The sequence below is a fragment of the Kuraishia capsulata genome, genomic scaffold, assembly GCF_000576695.1.
Source record: "Kuraishia capsulata CBS 1993 genomic scaffold, Kuraishia_capsulata_scaffold_5, whole genome shotgun sequence".
Taxonomy (NCBI): Eukaryota; Fungi; Ascomycota; class Pichiomycetes; order Pichiales; family Pichiaceae; genus Kuraishia; species Kuraishia capsulata.
Window position 1 is genome coordinate 1,130,689 of NW_019172954.1, and position 24,209 is coordinate 1,154,897.

General features: G+C 46.7%; 12 protein-coding genes across 12 annotated transcripts; 3 read left to right on the plus strand and 9 right to left on the minus strand.

Moving 5' to 3' along the window:
* Positions 1 to 70: 70 nt before the first annotated feature.
* Positions 71 to 1,192, minus strand: KUCA_T00004584001 (uncharacterized protein; the record flags this gene model as incomplete). The annotated part of the gene is made up of 1 exon (XM_022601333.1): positions 71 to 1,192. One exon carries the CDS (start codon positions 1,190 to 1,192, stop codon positions 71 to 73), a length of 1,122 nt encoding a protein of 373 aa, XP_022460590.1.
* An 18-nt stretch (positions 1,193 to 1,210) lies between these two features.
* KUCA_T00004585001 (uncharacterized protein) lies at positions 1,211 to 1,756 on the minus strand (the record flags this gene model as incomplete). The annotated part of the gene is made up of 2 exons (XM_022601334.1): positions 1,211 to 1,323; positions 1,378 to 1,756. The coding sequence occupies 2 exons, from the start codon at positions 1,754 to 1,756 to the stop codon at positions 1,211 to 1,213; spliced, it is 492 nt and encodes a 163-aa protein (XP_022460591.1).
* A 585-nt stretch (positions 1,757 to 2,341) lies between these two features.
* Positions 2,342 to 3,814, plus strand: KUCA_T00004586001 (uncharacterized protein; the record flags this gene model as incomplete). Its single annotated transcript, XM_022601335.1, has 1 exon — positions 2,342 to 3,814. The coding sequence occupies one exon, from the start codon at positions 2,342 to 2,344 to the stop codon at positions 3,812 to 3,814; it is 1,473 nt and encodes a 490-aa protein (XP_022460592.1).
* Positions 3,815 to 3,921: 107 nt separating this feature from the next.
* Positions 3,922 to 4,896, minus strand: KUCA_T00004587001 (uncharacterized protein; the record flags this gene model as incomplete). The annotated part of the gene is made up of 1 exon (XM_022601336.1): positions 3,922 to 4,896. One exon carries the CDS (start codon positions 4,894 to 4,896, stop codon positions 3,922 to 3,924), a length of 975 nt encoding a protein of 324 aa, XP_022460593.1.
* A 331-nt stretch (positions 4,897 to 5,227) lies between these two features.
* On the minus strand, positions 5,228 to 8,101 carry KUCA_T00004588001 (uncharacterized protein; the record flags this gene model as incomplete). The annotated part of the gene is made up of 1 exon (XM_022601337.1): positions 5,228 to 8,101. The coding sequence occupies one exon, from the start codon at positions 8,099 to 8,101 to the stop codon at positions 5,228 to 5,230; it is 2,874 nt and encodes a 957-aa protein (XP_022460594.1).
* A 606-nt stretch (positions 8,102 to 8,707) lies between these two features.
* On the minus strand, positions 8,708 to 10,168 carry KUCA_T00004589001 (uncharacterized protein; the record flags this gene model as incomplete). Its single annotated transcript, XM_022601338.1, has 1 exon — positions 8,708 to 10,168. One exon carries the CDS (start codon positions 10,166 to 10,168, stop codon positions 8,708 to 8,710), a length of 1,461 nt encoding a protein of 486 aa, XP_022460595.1.
* Positions 10,169 to 10,536: 368 nt separating this feature from the next.
* On the minus strand, positions 10,537 to 12,081 carry KUCA_T00004590001 (uncharacterized protein; the record flags this gene model as incomplete). The annotated part of the gene is made up of 1 exon (XM_022601339.1): positions 10,537 to 12,081. The coding sequence occupies one exon, from the start codon at positions 12,079 to 12,081 to the stop codon at positions 10,537 to 10,539; it is 1,545 nt and encodes a 514-aa protein (XP_022460596.1).
* Positions 12,082 to 12,394: 313 nt separating this feature from the next.
* KUCA_T00004591001 (uncharacterized protein) lies at positions 12,395 to 13,870 on the minus strand (the record flags this gene model as incomplete). Its single annotated transcript, XM_022601341.1, has 1 exon — positions 12,395 to 13,870. The coding sequence occupies one exon, from the start codon at positions 13,868 to 13,870 to the stop codon at positions 12,395 to 12,397; it is 1,476 nt and encodes a 491-aa protein (XP_022460597.1).
* A 219-nt stretch (positions 13,871 to 14,089) lies between these two features.
* KUCA_T00004592001 (uncharacterized protein) lies at positions 14,090 to 15,127 on the plus strand (the record flags this gene model as incomplete). Its single annotated transcript, XM_022601342.1, has 1 exon — positions 14,090 to 15,127. One exon carries the CDS (start codon positions 14,090 to 14,092, stop codon positions 15,125 to 15,127), a length of 1,038 nt encoding a protein of 345 aa, XP_022460598.1.
* A 398-nt stretch (positions 15,128 to 15,525) lies between these two features.
* On the minus strand, positions 15,526 to 19,320 carry KUCA_T00004593001 (uncharacterized protein; the record flags this gene model as incomplete). The annotated part of the gene is made up of 1 exon (XM_022601343.1): positions 15,526 to 19,320. One exon carries the CDS (start codon positions 19,318 to 19,320, stop codon positions 15,526 to 15,528), a length of 3,795 nt encoding a protein of 1,264 aa, XP_022460599.1.
* Positions 19,321 to 20,446: 1,126 nt separating this feature from the next.
* On the minus strand, positions 20,447 to 20,884 carry KUCA_T00004594001 (uncharacterized protein; the record flags this gene model as incomplete). The annotated part of the gene is made up of 1 exon (XM_022601344.1): positions 20,447 to 20,884. One exon carries the CDS (start codon positions 20,882 to 20,884, stop codon positions 20,447 to 20,449), a length of 438 nt encoding a protein of 145 aa, XP_022460600.1.
* A 690-nt stretch (positions 20,885 to 21,574) lies between these two features.
* KUCA_T00004595001 (uncharacterized protein) lies at positions 21,575 to 23,959 on the plus strand (the record flags this gene model as incomplete). The annotated part of the gene is made up of 2 exons (XM_022601345.1): positions 21,575 to 21,819; positions 21,877 to 23,959. The coding sequence occupies 2 exons, from the start codon at positions 21,575 to 21,577 to the stop codon at positions 23,957 to 23,959; spliced, it is 2,328 nt and encodes a 775-aa protein (XP_022460601.1).
* Between the last annotated feature and the right edge of the window lie 250 nt (positions 23,960 to 24,209).

Here is a 24,209-nt window from a genome sequence, read left to right on the forward strand (position 1 = left end):
AAAATAATGGAATAGTTATACTAATAAGTTGTAGCTTATGTATTTGAATGCTATACGAATGACCGTTTCTTCAAGGAAGCCTGTGAATGATGTAATACAGCAGATAGGCTCTCACTTTGAGCACTTCCTCGGACGGAACCAGCGTTACAACCGCATCGTCAAACTTGAACCATTTGCCCTCTCTGCTCTTCACATAGCAGATATAATGGCCGGTGTTGACCGAGCCGATATGGCACACCACGGCGAACAGCTCGTAAGTTTTGTCTCCAGTAATATTAGAACCGTCCAGAGTGTACTTGGCAACATCGAGCATGAGCGGGAACTTAACATGGGTGTCGATCTTAGATGTGGTTGCTGAAAAATGTTCGAATCTTTTGAGCTGAATTGCTAGAACAGGTGAGAGTCTCTTGATTGTCAGTTTCTTCGTTGCTGGGGTCCTCTTTCCACAGGTATCACAATTGTACATCATGTCAAGACTCTCGATATTGGTGAACTTATCAAGACATGATATGAGATTGTTGTTGTCATCTTCTTTCTTGGAAATCTCCAGAGACAAATCCAGCATGGGGTCTGCCGTCAATGTCAAGCTTGAGCATTTGGTGCACATGATTGAACTCTGCAGCTCTCCCGCAAATGTCTTATGGGTTACACATGAACAATCAAGTAGCATTGCATGGGGCGAGCTGTTCTTCTTCTGTCTTTTTGAAAGCTCTATCTTGTCCTCGTTCATTGCAACATGTGCTTTGTGGAGCTCATCCAGTGTGAATTGCCAGAATTCATGAGCATCTTGTTCTGAATACCCAGCCAGCGACCTTTTGACTTTCCATGCAGCAGTCAGTAAGGCGGTTGGCCCATAGCCATTTGTCTTATTGGAAGTGTAAAACTCGCTGAAAATCTCCCCTACACAGCACGCAATGCACTCTCCAAGCTCCTTGTCGCAATCAAAGTGTTCGCCGCTCATGTAGTAGTCTCTGATAAACGGATTGTGCACCATGGTTTGCAATATAGAGCTCATGAAACAGGTTGCCCCCATGTTCACAAAGCCACGCAGCCCGGTGCTGGCCCTGTAGGTGGGTATCCGAGACCATTGGCTTATGAGTTCCTCTTTTCCTGAGTCGGACTCTTTCTGGTATATGGGCATTCCCGGGTAATCTTCCACTGTTTTTCTGTTAGTTAATGCTGTTACGGGCATTAAAAATTTCAAGCTGGTTCACTTACACTTCATGGAGCGTATGATCTTTATGCGTATCTCCTCCAGACTGGGGTCGCCAACATAGTCCCCACATCTAAAGCACAGAATGTGTCCTCTAGCAGCATCAATTCCTGCAAAGTTAGTATGGCCCTATATCATCTATCTGGCGGTTAAAATTATCTTACCAAAAACATGGCCATCATGTTTGGCGTGGGCATGAGCATGGCCCTTCTTCCAACAACCAACGTAGGAACACTGCAAACACATAAACGAGGGAGAAAGACTACTCGAGCACTCCTTGCACTTGAGAATTTTTGCCCTCAACTTTATCAGTCTGGAATGAGGAAGACTAGACCCGTCCTTTGACACAAACCGTTCTGGGGTCGCCGAACCTGGTGACGCCAACAATGACACTCTGATCGCCAGACCGTAACTGCGCAGGACGGTATCACGGGCATGCGACGAAAGAACCTTGGTCATATGAACACATGGCGAGAACGTGATCTGGGATCTGTTCAAGCTCGTAGCCTCCGGTGTGGATGGTAGAGATTTCCGCGAACTCATTTGCGGTGGATGTGACGGTGTAATGCAGTAGATGAGATATGGTGTAAGATTCCAAGAGCCTTGGAAACTGAGATTTTCAGAATTTTCTCGTTTCCAGGCGAAATGTGCAGCCAATCAAGCAAAGTGCTGAATCTGTTTCGATTTTTCAGTTAGAATTGGAAAAACTTCTGAAAGACTGCAATAAGCGAAAGTAGGTTATACTTGCATGGAGGACCAGGACGAGTCAGCTACTCTAGTTCAACAATCTCGAGGACAGCAATCTCACAAAAACTGGTTAGTAGTCCAGGAAGCACGCCAGTAACGCTACTGCTTTTCCAAATCAAGATGCTATGGCAGGTGCAAAACTTGAGTCAACTGTTCGGCTATCGAGAAGCCCACAGATCGGATAATCTGTAATACCCTTTGGCTGTGGATTCTCTGTCACGTGATTCCTGGGCAAAATTCTGGCCATCACGTGACTACAAAGGGATGAGACAAGGGAAAAAGCGTGAGGAGCATTTCACGCTCTTACAACAAGTTTATTGGTCGTTTAACGCGTGCGTTTCTTCGCTATATTTTTCTGCTACTTCGTTTCCATTCACCAGAATGGACGTTTACGAGGGTTTGGCACCGCTTGATGCTGGAAAGTTTTTCTACGAATTCATGGAGCTACCACATCTGGTGCGGAGAGACGAGGATCTTGAAGAGGACGAAACGGAATCCTATGGTTTGAAGCTCGCCTCGTCATCTGTGAACCATGACAGTTGTATCACATGTCCTACTAGTTCACCATCGTGTCCTTCTTGTGCTGATGATGAGGAATGTGTACAGATCACGCAGACTTGCACATCGTGTCCCAAGACCTATTGTGCTAAAGGGAGCAGTTCTCTGGGGAATTATACCTCGGGTTCTTCTTCTTCGAGCTCTTCAACTTCATCCTCTTCATCTTCCCATATGAGTTCGGCGAAGATCGGTGGAATAGCCGGGGGTGTGAGTGTGGGTGTGTTTCTGATCTTTGGGGCGCTCATGTTCTTTGCATGGAAATACTACTTCAAAAACAAGTTTTTCTTTCATCGCGAACAGCTTTACGATCTCGATGAGGACGAGGATGGGAATAAGGTTGGTGATAACGCTGGTCTGCTTGATGGTACGGAGAAGAGAATGTCTCAAGTGACAGTTGGATCTAAGGCAAACTCCGTACTCACCAAGGCTTCCAACATCATCAACGTGGCCTACATCCCTGGTGTTACAATCAGAAAGGGTGTTAGCCGTGCTCCTGCAAACTCGATATATAGCCGAGAGTCTTACTTTTCCGATCTGGAGAACGCTTCTATCCATGGTGCCTCGATAGGCGAGAATAAAGCAGCCGATACCACCACCACGGCCATCAGGGCGGTGCCGAAACTGGTGAGTGTGAACGGTCTTGCTTCTGAAGAAGATGATGGAATACCGATGACGGCGACCTCTGTGGCAAGTTTGGGGGGTGTGAGACTCACGCCTATGAACGGAAAAGCCTCGAACTCGAGGTTCCAGCCTGGTTTACAAAATGACTACATTTTGGAGGACGAAGAAGAAGAAGATGACGAACATGATGACGACCACGATGTTTTCTCGGATCAGGATGAACAGGATGAGGACGAAGACGATGACGTCTCTGACTCGGCCTCTGAGTCAGACTCCGATGACAGTTCGTACCTGCGTTCTTCTGATGAAGAAGACATCGACTTGATTGCCGAACAGCATGTGGAGAAGATGAAAAACAAGGCTTTGAGCGAGATGGGAGGTGGGTCTTCCCAGTTCAGGACTTTAAATCCATCTGCGGTTGGTTCGTCTGGTACTACCATCAGGGGATTCGGGGGTTCTCAGGGTTCGCACGGAGTGTCATCGAATCTGGCTCAATTACGCGAAGGTATACCCATTGAGCTAGTGGTTTCTGATGAGGAAAATGACAAGGATGATGACAACACAAATGGCAGTTTTATGTTAACGGTGGACTTTGACCAGGGCGCTTTCCAAAGTCAAAGTAGCCACAATACTGCTGCCCAAAGTCCGTTTGATGACAAGTTTAGAACTGATTGAAGTGGACTTGGCACGGTACATTTAGGGTTATTTCAAAATTATTTAAGTTCAATTTATTACGATTTGGGTGGTTTTTGTCATTAAGCGTAAATTTTTATGCAGTTCGATCATCTCCATGGTCTTCTGATGGAGGCCGAAGAGGCTTCCCGGGTGAGAAACGGTCTTGCTTGGGTTCTTTCACCGTCTCTGGGTTTTGCTTGCGATAGCGTAGATAGTCTCGAAGAAGTTGAGCACCGTGGCAATCTCGGTTCGGTTTGGAGTTTCAGGCTGGCTGAAGAAACCGAATTTGAGAGAGTTGGTCTTTTCGTTCCCGGAGTGGATATGGCCTGCATGGTTGTCGATCTCGAGATTCTGGTTGGAGCAGAAGTTGAGGGAGAGGACAGTCGAGTTCTTAGCGGCTGAGCCTTTCTTGCAGAAGTAATTGCGGGTCTAGTTATTCTTGACTGTGGTTCGTTTTCCACTGATTTCACAGGAGCGGCAGCGGTCACTTCTTGGGTTGCACCCATGTTGGTTCTTCTTCTCTTAGCAGCGCTCTCCAGTTGAGAGACGTTATTCCTCTTGGAGTTGTCGCAGTTTTTCATCTCGTTTCGTTGATGAACATTCTCAATGACTGCTCTGTGACCTGTCTCTATTGTCCCGTTTGCTGAAAATGAAGCGGGAGTCTTTCTGCTGGCAGCATAGTGAGATGCTATAGAGTCCATTCTTTTGAACTTGGTCTGGTGAGCAGACGAGAATCTCGAGCTCTTTCTTCTGTGCGCTCTCTGGGCTCGTGGACTATTTTGTATAGCTGTATTTTCCACTTGTTTGACTCTGGTGTTGAGCTCTTCAAGAACGCTCTTTGTGACATTGGTTGGGTACGTTTTAGTGAAAATGCCGCTGTTGAAGCTGAAGCCCGTACTCTCAGAGCTCTTCTTGGGGTCCAGACTGGGGTATAGTGGAGCCTTTAAATCAAACAGAGAGGTGTTGAACTTGAAGCCATCTGATTTGGTTGGTGTCTTATTTTCTTTGTCTTCACCGGAAAGATCTGCTCTTTGCTCTTTGCGAGAAGGAAAGATGAACGATCCTGGCATGGTGAAGTCCATCTTGGGAGGCCTGTTCTCTGTAGATATCAAAGAACTTTCAATTCTCTCCGAGCAATTTCGACGTCTAGCCCGCAAATACAATTACACCGAAGGGGGTCCCTGACAAAGCAAAATTACCGCCAGCTTTTTGGTGATCTTTTCAACTCAATTGTGCGATGCATCGATAAGTGCATATGCAATGGCAAGCGAAGTGTCCCGATTGGGGCAAATGTAAACACCCGAGCCGCGCGTCTAGATTAACAATGGAAAACTATCAAAAGGCGTGAATATACATAGATGGCTATTAAGGTTTATTCGAATTAAAAATGCAGATTAATAAGTCTCGAGCTTGTCAAAAGTCCACAAAGCTGTCATTTTGATCTCCCGCAAGCGATAGGTTGGTCTGCATGTCAGTTCCCAAATTACCATCTGTGGGGGTGAAAACCCCAGGACCTCCACCCCCAGCTTCAAAGTCGAGAAAGTACTCGGCCAGGTTGAAAAGATTCGAATACGAATAGGTCAAATCATGGGTCATTAGGTTGTTCATGCTGAAGTCGCTCACGTTGGACTCACTGCCGTTTGTATTCGGAGAGTTGTTGGAATTAATGTGGCTTCCAAACGCGCCAGGCATCGTTTCTGCTGCAGTTACAACGGCAATATCCGAAGCTGACAGAGCCGTATTTCCAAACTGTGGAGTTGAATAGGCTTCTGCTCCACCAGAGGCGGTGATAACGTGCTCTATAGAAGGAGCCGAAATCGACGGGAAATGGCACAAATTGGAGCGGCTCCTGTGACGACGCTTCTCAGACGCCTGGTCAGGCATCTCCAAATCCCCCGCCATCCTTCCCTCAAAGTTAGAGTAGTCAATATTAGAGGAAGAGACATTACGTTTGATGGGCTGCGACTTGGATTTGCAGGAACGTTTTTTCTCGTCCTCGGCGATCGACTTCACCTCATCCAGGTAATCTCCAACATCGAACATGCCCTTGCGGCCTCTTGCCTCTTCCACTGCTGTTATGACTATGAAGAGTAGGTTTCTCACAATGATTTCTACCAGTCCCCATTTGGACCTGAGGGTCCTTTCCCCTTCAAAAACGAAAAAACCACGAGCCACTTTGATCATTTGGGTCACATCACCAAGAACGTAGTTCTCAGAAGCATTTTGAATACAGTTTCCAAAAAGACACAGGAAAGCAGTGAAAGGATAGAACAGAATCCAGTTACTGAAACATGAGAATCGCGTGCCAATGGCATCAGAAAGAGCCAGAATAGTTCTTGAGGCATCCAGACAAGTAGCAGCAATTTCCGACCTAAGATTCTGGTGCTTAGCGGTTCCAGGCCAGTCCGAGTTGAAGACGATTCTGGTGATGAGAATCTTCAGCGAGTAGTACCTGAAATGTATGAAGAGAACCCTCAGAAGTCTGAATGCATCTGATCCGTTGACACTGTCATTGAGCTTTTGCACCAAAGATCTTGAGCCGGGTCTGAGAGTTTCTGGAACCAGCATTCTCCAATTTTCCAGATCTTTCAGCAAGGAGATAATGGTCTCGTGAATCTCTTGCGATGATTTTCCAATTAAAACAGATCCAGAATAAAGATGTTCGTAAACTTTTCCTGTTATAGTCGACAAATCGTGGAGTATGAAATCCTCCACAAAGTTCCATGAACTGTCTTCAAAAACAGCTTTGGTCAATTGGGCGCAGATTTCATCTCTCATTGTTTCACGTCTGTTAATTCCACCTTTGTAGTATTCCAAAGAAGGAGGATAGTTGTAGCTCCAAAATCTGCTGTACGCTTTCATTCCAGGACAGGATATGTCAGAGTCTCTAATCATCAGGGGAGAACCAAACTTGAGACCCATGTCTCTATCTAAGGTGAAACACCACCAAAAAAGCCTAATTCGGTTCTCCTTCTCGCGCTCAGGAAGTCCTATCAGGGTTTCTGCTCTGTGCAAGCCCAGTTCCTGTGCCTGTTTAATGGCAACCGTAAGAATGGTGGTGGCAGACTTGGAAAGTAGCGCAGAATCCGCATATGTGGCTAGTAGCAGAATACACTGGATCCCCAGTAATCCGTCATTCACCAAACTCACGCGTTGGAAGTAGTATAACGAGTTGATGAGGTATTTGTTCTCAGCCTCGCTGATATTTTCCTGGGTAAACTCTTCTGGGATCTCCTCTGTCGGCACAGAGTTGAACACCACAGTTCCATGGTGCAATGCCAGTATCACAGTCGTAGTCATGTTCATGAGAAATAGCTCCGAATATGAGAAATGAGGGTCTCTGATCTTTCCCTCTCTGAAGTTGTTCAGTCGACCGAAGACAGCAACCACCTGGTCAACGTCCAGATTGAAGAATCTTCCACACGAGTTCTGAATGATATATTTCAGCAAGTAAGCCGTCAAATCTTTCGGAGGAAGCGGGCTCAGCTTGGAACTCTCGATCGGCTCTATAAACAGCGCTGATGATTGGTCCTCCACCCTTCTAGCCTTCCTCATCAACACATGCAACGGGTACATCGCAGTTTTGTCCTGAAGTCTGCTGGCTACCCAGTCTATCCCCTGTTCAGAGAATACGGAGAAAGAACTGTGTCTCGCCACATAATGCTGTTTCAACGTGCCTTGGTTGGCACGTGAGACCTTCTTTCCGTCGGTAGGCGGTGTGGGTAGGGCAGCCAGAACAGCGTCAAACCGGTCTTTAAAAGGTTCCTTTTTGGCAGAAACACTATTCAGGCCACTCTGGTCTGACTGATGTCCATTCTGGAGACTTTCTTCGTGCTCTTCGGCCTCCTCCTCCTCGTCCTCGCCATCGTCCTCATCCTCGGCGTCACCATCATGGGAAGTATCCACATCAGTGCCATCCTCCTCTTCCTCTTCATCAGCAGTAGTAATACTTTCTTCGGAAGTACTTCTGACGTGTTTGTGCCTCAGTTTCCCAACGTCTTCAGCGGAGATCTTGAAAACCAGCTGCTCTATCAGAGATTCCATCTTGCCTAGTCGCTTTTCAAGCTCCTGAACATTCTTGTTCTTCGAGGTGTTTGGCCTCTTCCGCTTCGTAGTACGCTTCTTGGTCACATACGTGTACGAGCACTCGGTCTCGTAACTCGTACAATTGGAACACGGTGAAGTTCCATCACACTTGATCTTCTTCTTGCGGCAGTAGTCACATGCCTTTGCGGTGCGGGCTCTCTTGCCATACACAGGTTCTTCGGCTTGGTTGACATGTGCCATCGTCTTGGAAGTCAAATGAAGGAGCCACGACACCGTACCAGAAAGAAAATAGAAAAAAAAAATATGAATTCACTCCAGCCGGAAATATAGATCCTGACTGCAGTAGTGGCAACGCACGTCTAGACAAGCTCCAAATTTACTAATTGGCACACTATTCGCCGGAATCGAGCCTCCAGAGTTACTGCAAAGTCTCGGTCTAATTTGTACGGCTCAGCGGCTTTAAGCAGACCAGCCGTTGTCCGAAGTGCTATTTATTGTGTTTAAGCGGTTAAAAAGACGTTGGGGGGTGCTGCTTTTTGTTACGCCTCGGTGTTACGCGAGCCTCCGAGGCGATTACTGTCCGAGGGCGATTCGGATTCGAGCGTGGGTGGATTTTTCTGTTTCTTCGGCCATTTTGCGCCGTGTTTAATCTTCCGGTAAGAAGCCGAGCTTGACCGGTCGGATTACGAGGCTTGTGGATTCGTTGCGAGGTAAAGTGGATTTCACCAGGTGTGCCCTATCTCGGTGTTTCCGTCGGTGTAACGTTTTAGGTGGGTATTGCACGATAAAAATATGTAAGGGATGCGGCTGGATTTTGGTCGGGCACTTCGTTATGCAATGCTAGGGTCACTTTGCATCTTTACCTTCGAGCTCGATCTCCAGCTCGATGTCGTCGTCGTCGTCAAACTCGTCAACCTCGGTGTCGACATAATCCAAGTCTTCGTCCGGATCCTCGTCGTTTAGATCCTTGGCCACAAGCGCCTTGGTTTCTTCGGACCACTCGAATTTCTCTTCCTTGGTCTCTGGGAACCCACTGTTGTAATTCATCAATTGCCCAAGCTCACCTTTTAACAGAGCCAATCCGGCAACAGAGGCCATCAGCATCGGGCATATGTACAGAAGAGCCGGCTGGCTGCGTTCGAACACCGTCATCATGGTGACAGTGATGCCAAGACTGAGCGCGTACGCCGTCATGGCAGCCGTGTAGTACGGCTTGGGAAACTTCTGTGACATATAGAAGTGAGTGTTTGGATTGCGTTCGTGGAACAGCCAGAGGTCAAACCTGAGACACAGGGAGATGAAAATGCCTGGAACGGTCATGTCCCCAAGCCCTATCATCCACTTCGGAACGAATGGTTTCGGTAGCTTGGACCCGTCCAGTACAGACTCATCGTAATCGACCATCATTGGCACTTCTACCATCAGTGGAACGTCCAATCGGGTAGCAACGGCCACCATTGCCTCAGAGAAGAAGACAAAGTACACGTCGTATACAAACAACAGTACAAGCAACAGAAATCCGTATTTGAAGCGAGATATACTGATGCTCCCGACACCGTAAACAGCAACAGCACATGAACTAAGTGACGACAACAGCCAGTTGTTGGGGCCATCAACTCTGTAAAATAGCCACGTCTGTAACGCGGCCAATATCAACGCGTAAATCTCGGCGCTGGAGAAGTAGAAGTTGAGAAACTGGTCGTTTTTAGCAACATCCGTCTTGGCCTCTTCATTCATGGCCTCGTACCTCTCCTGCGATATTGACGTGTGGGGATACGCCCTCAGATTATCGAGTCCTGTTGGGTGCACTTCGGGGTCTAGCGATAGTGTCAAACGGAATCTGCTCAAAAATTTGACAGGCGTAACTCTATTCGCGATTTTCAAAAGGTTTCTGTAGAAATGCTGAGCTGATTTGGCATTATAGTACCTGAAAAATACCGCCAGCCAATAGGAGAGGTCCTTTTCGTGACCACTTTTGATAAGCTGGTAGAAGATAGTTAAAGACGCACAAGCAAGCACGAAAATCATCGCCACGTTGCCGGAATCGCTGACCTCAAGCTCTGGAGACGGTAACCTGTCCATATCCGAATCATCGTATAATGGATGGCCCTTGACAGGATCTAATGCATTTCGGGGTTGGACAACGCCAAAGTTGGCGCCAATTGCTACCACGGTCACTGCGGTTAAGATCATGATAGTGAATGTGATCAAGGTAGGCGGCACAACATTGCCGAACAAATCACCTCTGAAGACGAGCGTGGCGACTTTGATGGCAAGACTGTCCGTTTTTTCTTTGACGTAGTCCATTGAGTAAAATAGGGCGGGTATGTTCTTAACAAGCGTTGAATTATTGGGAAACAAGGGAATACTGGTATAAAGATTAAGTAAAGGCGTGTGTAGACCACTTTGGGCTTGCACTATCTATTTGGTCTTGACTCTTGATAAGAATTGAGTCAACGCTTTCATGCGATTTTTGGTGAACAAACAGACAGGTAACGCCATCTTGGCCATCTTTGCTTGTTTGTGGTAGCTACAGTCTTTAGAAAGCATACCCAAAGGCTCATCAGGGCACACTAAGGCACACTAAGCTAGACACTACGCATGATCTTGTGCACATGAAGATATATTCACTATTCGCTTTGGAGTGAGTACTTACAGCATATTGAGCTCACTTTTCAACCCATTCCAAACTGCTTCATCATTTGTTTCATCTGGGGGTTGTTCATCATCCCCATCATGTCCTGTTGACTAGGCATACCATTGGGGAACATTTGACTCATGTCAGGCATGGCTCCTCCAAACATATTCTGCATGTTCTGCATGATACCTGGGTTCGATCTCATCTGCTGCATTGCTCTTTGCATATTGGCGGGGTTCATTGCTCCGCCAGGCATTCCTGCTCCTCCTGGACCACCCATCATTCCCTTTGTGCTAGATGCCATCTTGGCCATCATCTTCTGCTGCATGAGCACCAGCTCAACTTCGGTGACTGAAGTTCCCGAACCTCTAGCAACTCTCAGAATTCTAGTTGGTTCTTCGATGAAAATCTTTCCATCACTCTTGAGCTCCTGTTTCGTCATAGAGTCCATAATGTAGATCATACGCTTTAATCTCTTGGACGTCTCTTCATCGCCAACCTGGCTCATCATCTGGCCAAGGCCTCCTGGCAACATGCTTGTAAGCTTTGAAAGAGGACCCATCTTCATTATGTTGCCCATTTGGGTCTGGAAGTCCTCCAGGGTGAATTTTCCCTCCGAAAAATTCTTCATAGAGTCCTTCTGGTCCAGGTCCAAAGACTGAACATGTTCCATCAGACCTTGAATATCACCTATTCCCAGTAGCTTGGAAATGAACTGTCTTGGCGAGAAAGTTTCCAAGTCATGGACGTGTTCACCGGTACCGATGAAGGCAATTGGGGTTTCTGTAGCGGCAACAGCAGAGATGGCTCCACCTCCCTTGGCATGACCATCCAACTTAGTCAGTATGATAGCACCAAAATTCGAAGACTCCTTGAAAGCCTTCGACTGGGCTTCAGCGGCCTGACCAATGGAAGCATCCAGAACCATGATCGTCTGATTGGGCTTGACGGCCTCGCCAATTTGAACCATTTCCTCGAACAACTCGGCCTCCTGTCTGTGACGACCAGAAGTGTCCACTATTATGATCTCAAACTTCTCTTTCTTGAACTTCTCAACACCATCGAATGCAACCTTAACGGGATCAGTCTCCGTGTAAGAACCGTAGTATGGAATCTTGGACTTGGTGGCATTCTGTTTGAGCTGATCAAAAGCACCTGCTCTGAAGGTATCAGCACACACCAAACCAACCTTGAATCCTCTTCTTTGGTAGTAAACCGCCAGTTTGGTACACGACGTAGTCTTACCAGCACCTTGAAGACCCACGAACATCACGACATTGGTTTGTTTCTTCTTGGGTTTGAAAATCTCACTCTGGTGACAGTCCACCAAATCACATAGCTCGTCAAAAACCGCCTTCTGGATCAGCTTCTTCTTATTCACACCAGGCTTGTCTTGAGCGTCTATTGTGGCCTTGAGCTTGTTTCTGAGTCTAGAAACCAGTTTGACGTTGACATCCGACTCCAGCAACGCATTACAGATCTCTTTTAAGAGTCCACTAATCACGCTTTCATCCACCACGTTTGCTTTGGACACATCCGCCACTGCAGAGTTGATTCTGCGTCCCAAATCGGCTAACACCATGATGAGATGATTATGAAGCTTATTAGAAGAAATGAAATGTGGAGGAAAAAGAACATTTTAAGACTATTAACCAACTCAACCCCGAGCTCAGCGCTGCGTCCATCGAGGCTGGTACAGAGTCCCGTGTCAGTAATACTGGCTTAGCGATGTTATCTATGCTTAGATAAGCAGGCATATGATTTTTCAGTCCGATCTGATCATAGACGTTGCTGGCGACGTATGAATTAAATGCGGTCTATATATTATTGAGCTTATCAAAGTGGCAAGGGGGATTGCCGCTGAGTCATTTTATCTTCTTTTTGTGCATTTCCACCTACCAACTGGCGACATCCTCAGCTTCACCAAACACACTCTCGGTCTTGCCCTCTTCCTTAAGCTCGTCAGTCCACTCGGGATTATTCCCCTCGGACTCCATGATTTCCTTCAAATGCTTCCGCTCAAAATCCAGGATCAACTTGTTGATCTGTTTGAATTCCAGAAGAAAAGCATCATGGCCCTCTGGAGAGTCGATTCTGTGGAGCTCCGAGTTGGGCAGGTGTTTGGCAATGAAAATCTGCTCGCTATAAGTGAACAAAGCATCAGACTGAATTCCCACAACCAGAGCAGGCTGCTTGAGTGATTCTAAAGCCTTTTCTGTGCTGTCTCCAAACTCTGGTCTATCTCTGCCCACATCATGGGTATCCAATTTCCTCGTTATGGAGATGTAGCAGTTCGCATCGAACCTGGAAATGAACTTCTGGCCCTGGTAACGCAGGTAGCTTTGGGCTGAGAAATAGTGAGGTGGGCGCGAACGTTGGCGTTGGGGAATGGGTCCATCCGACGGCGAAACCGGCGATTGCGAGAGTGTATCCAGGCTGGTGGAGGAAGCGGTTGAAGACGATGGTCTGTGACGGTCCACAGAACTCTTCTTAGAGTTTCCATCGTTGTGGATCTCCCAATTTTCCTCCTGAGGTGTTTTTGGCGAGCTACGTTCAACCAGTTGGCTCTCCACATCAACCGTGGCACTCACTCCAGATGCACTAACCGTGACACTCTTACTCTTCTGGGCCTCGGTCAGTGTGGGAAGACCTCTTCCAAACTTGGACTCAAACGAATTCCGAGACCTGTACGTGAGAAGAGCCGACATCCGAGCTGCGCCCAGCCCCGCTGCCGGAGGCTCACTCAAAGGATAATATCCATCGTCGTACTTGGGGTCTGAATATATACACTGGCGTTGAGCCTCACCCCACGATATACACCATGCTGAGTGTTTAGCACTTGTTGCCAACGCAATGCACGCTTTCACGTATTCTGGGCCGTAGAACAGGTACTCCAGAGTGAGCATTCCACCCATTGAGCCCCCCACCACTAAGGCAATCTGCTTTATCCCCAAATCGTCCAAGACCAGCTTGTGAATCCTCACATCATCCCTGACAGTGCAAATCGGAAATTCCGGTCCGAAAAGCTGGTTGACCGTCGGATCAACTGTAACAGGTGACGCCGAACCGTACGGTGAACCCAGGGAGTTCAAACAAATGATGAAATACTTGGTAGGGTCAAAAGCCTTGTCTTTGCCCAGTAATGGGCCCCACCAATCAGAAACATCTGCAGATCCCGTCAGGGCATGGCAGATCACCATACAGTTGTTCCCCTCCTTGTTCAATTTCCCCCAAGTCTTGTAGGCCACAGGTACATTCCGCAAGACGTCTCCGCATTCCAGCTCGAATTCGGGGATTTCCGCGATCGTTTGGCCATTCACCAATTTGGAGAACGGATTCTCCGGCTGGGAAGCCAGCCTTTTGAACGTCATCGGTGCTGTTTTCAAACGCAAGCAGACGATTCTTAGCGGCTCAGGTTATCGGGTGAAAAACTGTGGTCTTCCTATTCAGTCACAACTTAGCAATTTTCTAAAGTCACGTGATGCAAATGTAGCGTATTGGTTGGGGCACGTGGAAATAAATCTGTGTCTTTGTAGCATGCGTCAGATATGGATCAGGTACATGTATTATATACCACACATTCACTTACCATGTTTCCAACGGCGCATTGCCAAGTTAGGGCTGCTAAGATAGACTCGAATTCTGGCAGAAATCTGCTTGCCAGAGTGAGGGAACACAACTATGTGAACAAGGTGGATCTTCTGGCTCCCAAGACTTCCCAAGGTGCGGTGCAAAGTTTACCACTCTCCAAGATGGTGTGTTACAAGGTGCGGACAAAGCTGCAAACCTTTATTTCGCGAAAGTTCCTGGACGGTTTGTGTCAAGAGGACCTTCTAGATGGACTCACTGTTGTTTCTCTCTCCTCCATCCAATACGAAGACAGTTTTTCAGTTCACAGTGGTACTTTATATGTGACATTGTGCTCGGAGAGCTACTATAAACTGGGGCTCAATGGTGAACAGTCGAAGGCATTTTCCGACAAGAAAAGGGCCAAAATGTTTAGGTTGCAGTTCAAACTGTCGGAATTTCTAAAGAAGGACAAAGAAGTGCCGCATGACCATCTCAAGTTTCTATGGTTTGCAGAGAAGATATACGATAGGGATATCGAACTCGTTGTTTCCTTGCGTTCTCAGTCGGAAATATTGACGAAGACCTTTGAAAAAGTCATTCCGGCTACTCTGACCGAGGCGCACACAGACTTGGTCAACTTGTGTCATCCAGACTTATTGTCTCCTCTGCAAGACGAGTCCTGGGCCGAAGAAACACTCGAATGGATCACGTATGCCTCAATCCACGGAAAACAGCTATATCATCCCGAAGACCCATACCTGTCATCCTACAGGCTTTCTGGTAATTTTGTTGAAGATTCCACAGTTGATGTCTCGATAACCAGCTGGTCTGGTGCATTGTTTCCCAAGGGACTGGTATCTGACAACGTAGTGAGACAGGTGGTTGAAGGTTCCTATCCTTGGGCTGCCCTGGTAATATACGGAGTGAAAGATGCGAACACAGCATACAAGTCGGTGGAGCATGTGTATTACGAGAATGGCGAAAATGTTTTTGTTCTATTGAAGAGTGGAGAATGGATAGTGGTGTGGGAGATCTTTGGAGGTGGTGATTCTGTTTGACGGTGGACCTAAATGCTTCCACGAAATATTCGGAGGATTTCATTTCACCAACTGTATACTACTTACAGTTTTGAGTCTGAGCACTAATTCTCAAAAGTTTATGCTTTTAAAGGCAACATGACTTGAACCTGCTCCGTGAAGAAGCTCAAGCTTCTAGTATCCATGACAGAAGATGAACATGGATTTGTCTTACCATTGCAATAATGCAAGATTCAATTAAATAATGTGAGTGAGGAAATAGAGTGGGTCCATGAGAAAAAAGCCAGAAGTGATCAAAAAAGCAAGTAAAAAAAATTATGATAATTCAGTTTCCCTCAAAGTTTATTCTTTCCGGTCGGAGTGGGAATAATAGGATGCAATGACACGGATTTTTTGTGATTTTTCAATTTTTTGTTCTCTCAGTCTGTTTTGGTTCCAGAGAATGGATTCAGGGTACGAACAGTCAAACAAGGCAACGCCATTCCAATTTCGGCTCTCAGCAGAATTGGAACCGTCTTGAGCTCCCTGATCTCCTGAATGTAGTTGTCACCGTCAACTCTTGTTATGCAACTTTGCAAGTAAGGATTCAAAACGGTATCCTGGTTGTTTGCAGCAGAATTCTCGGAGCGAACCTCAAGTTCCGAGGTACTGCGAGGAGCATATTTCTGCTTCTCAATCTGTGGGCGAACTGGAGTATTTGGCATGCTCTTTGGGGATGATGCAATATCAGTGAGTGGGGCGCGAAGGTGGGCTGACTCGTTATCGACAGGAACGATGATCTTGGGAGGTGTCAATCCCAGTTTTGCTAGTTTCTCCGCAAAAGTCTCCGTAATTATGCCTCCAGACTTTTCGAAATGGGCTTTACTCTGAACCTTAGCGACATCCAGTGCTCCAGAGCGGAACTTGTTCTTGATAGAGTTACGATACGATAACGGCTCGTTCTCGTCAGCTGGGACATATGTTGCAGAGTCAACACCCTTCTCCCAAAACAGTTCCAAAACACGGGACTTCTTGTCAAACTCGGCCTTACGTAGCGGCAATTGGTCTCCGTGAACACGTTTCTCTATTCCAAACTCGGGCAAGAACACATCAAACGCAGACTCGTAGACTTGTATCACAACACCCATGCACAGCAAATGGCCAGTTGCCTGACTCATATCGTTGATTGTCTGGCACAGAATTAAATGAATCGCCTGCTCCTGAGCACTCTTAGCACAGTCTTTCTTGAAGTTGCAAAAATCAGCAACCTCCTTAAGCGAATGAAGATCTTTGGGGTAGTCATCGGTTTCGTTTTTCAGAACTGCCTTCAACTGCCTGTGAACGATCAAGTCTGCATACCTGCGCAAGGGAGCTGTAAAGTGGGTGTATATTGGCACATTGAACAGATAATGAACGAGATCTTCCTTATCAGACAATGTTCCAGCAACAGCGTACTTGCCTCTGGGCATACATTTGACCAAAATTGTTTCAATACATTCTCTTGTGACCGGGTTCTTGATATTCAGAATCGAATTCAAGACAGTGGAACCCATAGTGGTGTCCAATTGGACTCCCAGGTTATCAATCTTCTTCTGAATGGATGCGATTTTCTGCAAAGTGGGAGCAGCATTTCTCCTCAAAAAAGCGCGATCTCCCAAACCAGCGTGAATCTTCTGGGCAACTGCAACATTCACAGTGTGGAAAATTTCATCGATCAACGAGGTAGATGGCGATGGGTCAAAAATATTCAACGAAAGTTTTACCTTTTCATCATCCAATTGCTCGATCAAAGGTAAAGTTGGCTCGTTTTCCAAAGTGGGGTTGAAGAGTCTCTTCCTTCTGAACTCTCTTGCAATTAATGAAAAGGTTCTGACATAGTCAGCCGTGGCACTACTGAACGAATCCAGTTGTGGGCCCTTAATACCGGTTGACAGTCCCAAGATATAATCAATGGAAGCATAGTCAATTTTTTGTTTTGGGAGAACAACAGCCTCGCCCATCCACACGTTATTGATCTCAAAATTGGATGTGTCAATCGCAAAGACAACTGACATAGACAGACCCTTTTCGTTCTCCTTGAAAGAAATCAACTCATTCAACTTCTCCGGAAGTAAGTGAACCGCTCTCTGAGGAAGAAAAACCGAATGAGATCTCTTTCTAGACATTTTGTCAAGAAATGAATCCTGCTTTATAAAAAATGTGGTATCTGCGAAATGAACACCAAGTTCAATCTTTGTCTCGGAGATGCGCTTCACGTGCAACGCGTGGTCGCAGAAGCTGCCCGTCTGAGTGCATGCTATAACATACTCTCTGGTAAAGTCCCTCCTATTCGCCTGAACAAATCCAGATGCTGGGTCTGGGATGTCTTTGAGATAAAGAGCTGCTTTTTCGGGGTTTCCTTCGGAGTACTCGTCAGACATGAAATTATTATCACACAGAATAGCAGAAATTTCAGTCTCCACCTCGTTCATGGCTCCGATCTGAGAAACCAGGTTTCCAAAGGGGTGCAAAGAGCTGATTGGCCATCTCTTGATCAAACCCACGAACAATTGGTTCGAGTACTTCTTCTCGTTTTCTATGAAGTCCTTTGGAGCCTGTTCAACAGGAATGGCAATAAGCGGCACTTTCTTGTCGGTTGGCTTGAACCAGACAATTTTGAGACGTTTGAGGTCTTCAGGAGAGAAATTTTGTTGCGAGGGTCTATTCACCATCAACGTTCCAGAAAAGCATTGGCCCGGTGTACGCTCGACGATGGCAACTACCTGGCCAGCATACAGAGGCTTATACTCATCACTGATCTCTTCCTCCTCAACAAGCAACAAAGATTGACCTTCGACCTCGACATCATCGTTCTTCTTTTGGGTTGGTCTCTGCTTCAAGGAGCCTCTTCTGGTCAAAGAACCTGAAGTAGAAGGAGATGAAAAGCCATCTTTTCCAGCATCCGTTTGCGAACCTGTAGATGCAGTGTAACTGGTTCCCGCATCGTTGTGAAGATCATCACCAGCCTTGTCGGCCTGGTTGTTGTTATTATTCTTACGACGCTTTTTCTCCTCTTTTTCCTTCTTGGAGTTCCACACTTCATCGACAACAAGAAGCTCAACGGCAACAAGGTCGCCTTCGAGTGATCTGTTACGATCCTTGGACCCACAGATGAAGATGTCAGCATCGAGAACACCATCTGTGGACACGTATGCGTCTGATCTGTTCTTTTTATTAACACGAAGAGTTCCCACAACCAGCTTTCCCTCGCTGATTAGCTCAGATAACGAGCTTTGAGGCAGATAGTTGGTGAACAAGTTTTTCCTCTGAGGACCAGAGCCTCCTCCCTGAGAGCTGAAAGAAGCCATAGAGGAAACGGAGCCGCCATAGGAGAATCTAGAGCGATGTCCTTGAACAAAGCCGCCCTCGGAGTTCTGAGGGGTGTGCTGCTTTCTCCAGCTGTTTGACGTATTACCACTGTTGAAGTTGTTACCAGACTGACGTCTGCGATGGCCAGCAAAGTTTGGATTTGGTGGGACTAGCAGGTTATTGGCAGGATTCGTTGAGGAGCCAGTCAGGGAGTTCTCCCTCGCTGGAAACTGAAACTGTCTCTGTGGTGACCTCTCTGTTGAAGGCAAGGCACTTCTTGAACGACTATGAGATGGCTGTCTGCGAAACCCAGAATCCAGAGAGTTGTCCTCCAACTCAACTGGAGTTGCTGGAAACTTGAAGCTGGGAGGGGCAGGGGGGTTGGAACCAGCAGCCGAAACAGTTGAAGATGAAGAACCGCTGCTTGCACTAGCCAATGGCGAAGAAGCTGGTGGCGGGATCTTTGGGGGCGAATCGCCAGCACGTTGCATTTGCACCATTGCAGCAGCTCTTCTGGCCTCATTCAAACCCAGGGAGTGTCTTCTGGAATGACCTCTAGCCTGTGAGTTGGCGGGATTCGCAGCTGCCGAGTATGTCTGAGCAGGCTCCACTGGTGTAGCCTTGAAATTTGGAGCGTGGCCCAAGGAAAAGTTTCCCATGGATCCTGCATTGATGGAGGATTGGGCCCGGCGGTGAGAACGGCTCCCAAGACCTGGTGGGGGCGTGGGTGAATGCGACTTATTTATGACATCAGCCCCACTCTCGATACTTGAGGACTTCTTGTGCCGGGGGATAGTCGAAGGGGGTGGCATTGAGATTGGCATTGCTTGGAACTGGCCAAAAACACCAGATCCCCCAAAGCTCTGTTGCTTGGGCTGATGAGGCATGGGAGCAACGTAAGTGGACTGCGAGAACTGCTGTTGTTGTTGCAAAATATGTTGTTGTTGTGCCTGAACCAGTTCAAGCTGACGTTGTAAGTTGAGCTGTTCTTCTGTAAGAGGGAATCGTTAGTAATTGTTGGAGAAAGGATAATGAGGGGGTGGCTAAGTCAAGGGGTAGTCAATGGTAGAGTTAACGTCAACGAACACCATGAATCCATTCGTGATTTGTAGGTATTCACAAGAAAATATCAACTTCAGCACAAAACAGTGAGATTCACGGTACTCTCAGTAGTCACCACAAACAGAATTCCGAGAATCGATGCTCTTTTTGCCAGACTGTCCCCAAGACTCGTCAAATGTGGACACCACACTCGCTTCTGCAGGGACGCTCCACACAGACCCCACGACAAAAAATCAACTCTTGAAAAGACACTTACGCATCAACGAGCTCAGATCACTCATGGTCTGGTCAGTATTGATCTGTTGTTGGGAAGAAGGACGCGACACGGGATTGGAATCTTCCGGGCGGAGTCTCTCAGGGTTCATGATTGAATATATAAACTGGACAAATCTGGTAGGAAGTGGGTGAAATATGAAATAGATAAATATGGAATTTGAGGTATCTTTCCGTCCAAAAAATAAAAAAAAATTCAACCTCTCCTTGTTCGGCTGGATCCTTTTAGCTCTTCTACCAATTGGTGTGTGCAAGGGTCGGTGTGTCACAATAAAGAGGGCAAAAGCAAGGTAAAAGCAAACCTCAGGATTCGACGCAAAAGTGTCTCAACCCAAAGACTCAATGAATGAATTGAACTGAAAAGGTGATACCAAAGAAGTACTTGGAGAGCGTTGCCAGATGGTGGTGCCCGCTAAAACTCTGAGTCGTTTGGCTAAAGAGGCCTCTGTTACGCGGTGCACACCCTCCCCACACGCACGCTCGGGATTCTAGACCTTTTTGGGTGGTATTAATAGACTGCGGAATAAGGTTAAACCCTGGATAAACAGGTTGAAGTGAGGTTTGAAGGTTGCTAAACAGATAAGATATGGAGTCTACAATCACATAATATTCTCAGCGTTAATTCGCCTAAAGCGTCTTGTTCCTATATACAATTCTCTAACTCTAGCCAACTCTGGCCTACTTCCTGATTCCTCTCTTCTCCAAAAAGTCCTTGGCTTCGTTGATTTTTGTGGCCAAGAACGGAGAACCACCTTTATCCGGGTGATTCAACAGCATGATTCTCCTGTGGTTCTCCTTGAGCCTGTTCTTGGTGAGGTTACTCTCCTTCATGTTGAGAATCATCAGTGCTTCCTGCGCAGTCATCTTAGGTTTGAAGCCACCCTTGGCAAAGCCCTTGCTGGAACTGGATTTGAATACAGTACCTGCCAAATATGCAAGTGTGAAGAATCCCACCGTGGTGATCACTGGATGCTCGCCCATGTAGTTGGACATCTGGTCAAAGTAGTACTCCGCGCCGCTGGTGGCTGGTGGCCGCTGCAACACCTGCTGGGGTGCCTCCACCTGTTCAGGCTGGTCTGGTATGGTTGGTATTTCAACTTGCTGTAGTGACGACATCGAAAAAACTGGCAACCAATCGGTAACTAATGGGTGTTTTGCACCTGAGTGTGTGTTCTTGGCCTCCGAGATATGCTCTTTTTCTCCATCACCTAGGGCCGGGTAACGGTCGTCACGTGCGGCGTTTTGAGACGTTTCAAACAATAGTTAATGGGCTCTCGAAGAGCTCTGGAACTTCGGTACTTACTCAAAGACTCATCAGTATGACTATTGCTTTCGGGCAAAAGATACCTCAAACTTAAGTCTGGTGACTGGTGTCAGCTAACTGTTTTTCTGATTCAGTTAACAAGCAATACATTGTAAGCACAGTCACTCAAGACGAGACATGGCTCTCCATCTCTCTCTTTCTATCCCTCTCCCAGATCGTGATCCAAGCCAATTCAGAATGATTGATAATGAGATTTGTTGATTGAGTTAACTTGTGATTTTCTTCCTTGGCATGCCATTTTGACAAATGCTTCAACTACATTCTCTCACGTAATCAAGCCCATCGATAGCGACACGGCGTCCGAACCCGGACCCAATTGGCAGACGCAGACGGCTTCTCCACAACAGCACCAGCTGACCAAGCAAGGTCTTGTTACAGGATAGAAGTGCCAGGCCAGAACCGGGTAGTCTTTCTTGCTGCAGTAAGTTCTTCACGGCGGATTTTTTGCTTTGTTACCATTGCTACGACCTATATAACCAGATATGGCCGGATTCGGTGGTCCAGATAGCGATCAACCTCCCGTGGAGAGTGATGGCTTGAAGACAGAAGCCCGTTATGGTGAAGACAATAACCGGTTCGTCCAGCTGCCGCACACACATTCTGTGGCTGTTGAGTCAGCTCCGTGGACTTCAATTCATCCAGCTCCGGTGTCTGAGTCGGGAGCTGTGCCGATATCCCAAAGTGGCCTAGAAGATCGAGGAAGCGATATCCAAAGAGCCAAGAACGCGTGAGTGAAGTTGAACCATACAAGACTAAATCAGCCTTTATACTAACCTCCTCTTAGTTGTGTTAGATGCAAACAGAGGAAAACAAAGTGCACCGGGGGAACCGTGTGCAGAAACTGCTACATATCAGGCTCTGAGTGTGTGTACAAAGAGAAGGACAAACGAGTTGCGGTGACGGAATCGAACTTGCGAAACCTTAAAGAGAGAATTAAATATTTGGAGGAGCAGTTGTCTGAGCTACGAGAGAAAAATAAGACTAAATCCGTGGATGCTGTCTTTTTCTCTGGTCAGGATGACTCCCAGCTTCAGGAAAATGGTGGAACCAACAAAAAACGAAGACGCTCGTCTTTGCTGAACATGCAGAGCAGAAAGGACTTTTTGGAATCGGGCTCTTCAGATATGGTCATCATGAAGCTCACCGCTATGCAAGAGCGTTCCAGAGGAAATTCTTCTGTTGGTGATGTCAACCATAACAGTAGCTTCAGTGAAACTTCGAGACCGAAGAAGGGGGATCAAATTCCATTTCACGCTAAGGTCTCTGATGATGAGACTCCTCGGATCACTCTGGAAGAGGCAGACAGGTTGCTACAAATCAGCCACTTCTTCCTGAACTCTGTATACTTGCCCTTTGAGCTCTCTGCTGCGAGACTCAAACTAGCTGAGTTATATGCAGGTGGAGAGCTGAGTTTCCCTAATAGTCCCGAGAACAAGTATTGGAAACCGCTCATTTTGATTCTTTTTGCACTCGGTCACCATTATTCAGGTTCGCATTATGATGGCGCTCTTAGCAAGATACCCGAGGCGTTGATCCGTGTTGCGTTCGAGGAGTTCTTCCCGTTGCGGGATATGGACCCACAGGCTGCAGAAGTTGCTCTGGTTGCTTCCCTCTATTTCCGTGCTATTTCGCAGGATAATGATGCCATGTTCTATTCCAATCTCTCTATTGAGATTGCCGTTATGTTGGGGATGCACAAGAAGGACTTATCTACCGAATACACAAGAGAAGAGATCGAACACCGGTCCAGAGTGTTCTGGGTGTCATTTGGGGTGAACCGATTCTTGGGTGCAAAGATGGGCCATCCTTTGCTTTTAAGTAATAAGGAAATTGACAGGGATTACCCCGATATGGTGTTATTTGAGGGGGGGGCCGAAATTGACGTTCCATTTCCAAATGCCCAGGATTTCAAGTTTTTCGTCGAGCTTGCGAGGATTGCAGAAGACATAGGAAACGTTATCTACAAAGAGAGACAGGACAATTATGGTGATTCGCCAGATGCGGGCTTCTTGGAGTCCATCGCGGATTTGATCCAAAGACTCATCAACTGGAACGAGTATGCCCCTCCCAATCTCAAGATCAATCTTAATGAAGTAGTTGTTGGAGATGGGAAAGCAAAAAGACTGCGGTGTTCGATTCACCTCAACTACTGTTACTGTATCCATCTCACTACCATTCCCATTCTTTATCGTCTGTTGGAGAAGAGAAATGCCGAAGGTGATGCATTCATTTCTATCGACGACCTTCCGCAGAACATCTCCACCATGTTGTCAATTTGTCTCAACGCTGCCCAATTGACTATCAACATCCTTGCTACGTGTTTCAACGAGAAGATGCTTGCTGTTTTTGGTGTTATGGACCTGGATTACGTATTCAGTTCAGCGCTGACATTCTTCATGGCCATGATCTTGGGTGTGGATGTTCAACTATACAGTCTGGAGGCATGTCTCAATGCGTGCTTCAACATTCTGGGTGAAATGTCTAAGAGAGGCAACGCTAGTGCGGTTGCCAAACTTTCCAAACTAGTGAGTCTTATAAAGGGCTACGAAACATCTGCTGATGCCCATAACAACTCAGTGGTTTCTCGTCTGAGAAGCTTTGAGGCTTTGTCCTCCAGGCAAGAAACGGAGCGTGCTGTTCCAGAGGAACCAGCGGTCTTTGAAGCCGCAAAGCCTTTGTCTATTGCAGACATTGACTCTGTGATTAGCATGCCTGCCCAGGTGGTTGATACGTCGTTCTTGCCCTCGGCTACCGAGGATAAACTGGACTTTTTGAAGGACACAGATCTGGAATTCTGGGAGAATGCCTATAAAAGCGCACATACTGCTGCAGACTGGGATGAGCTTCAGAAATATTTGCAGATATAGAGGAAATGGACTGTTTAGGCTGTATTATTTATTATCTTTATTTATTATATTGATCGAGGAGTTAAAAAGATGAAAAAGTTGAAAAATTGAAGATACATTGTAGTATGCTCATGCATGCGTGCATTTTGCATTTTGTAGAAATTTGTAAAAACTGAGTTTTTGAGATAAATTGAGTATATCCCAACCAAATTAAAAAACATGTTTTCGGTTGAAGAACTCATTCAGACTCTGAGTAAAGATCATTGTTTAT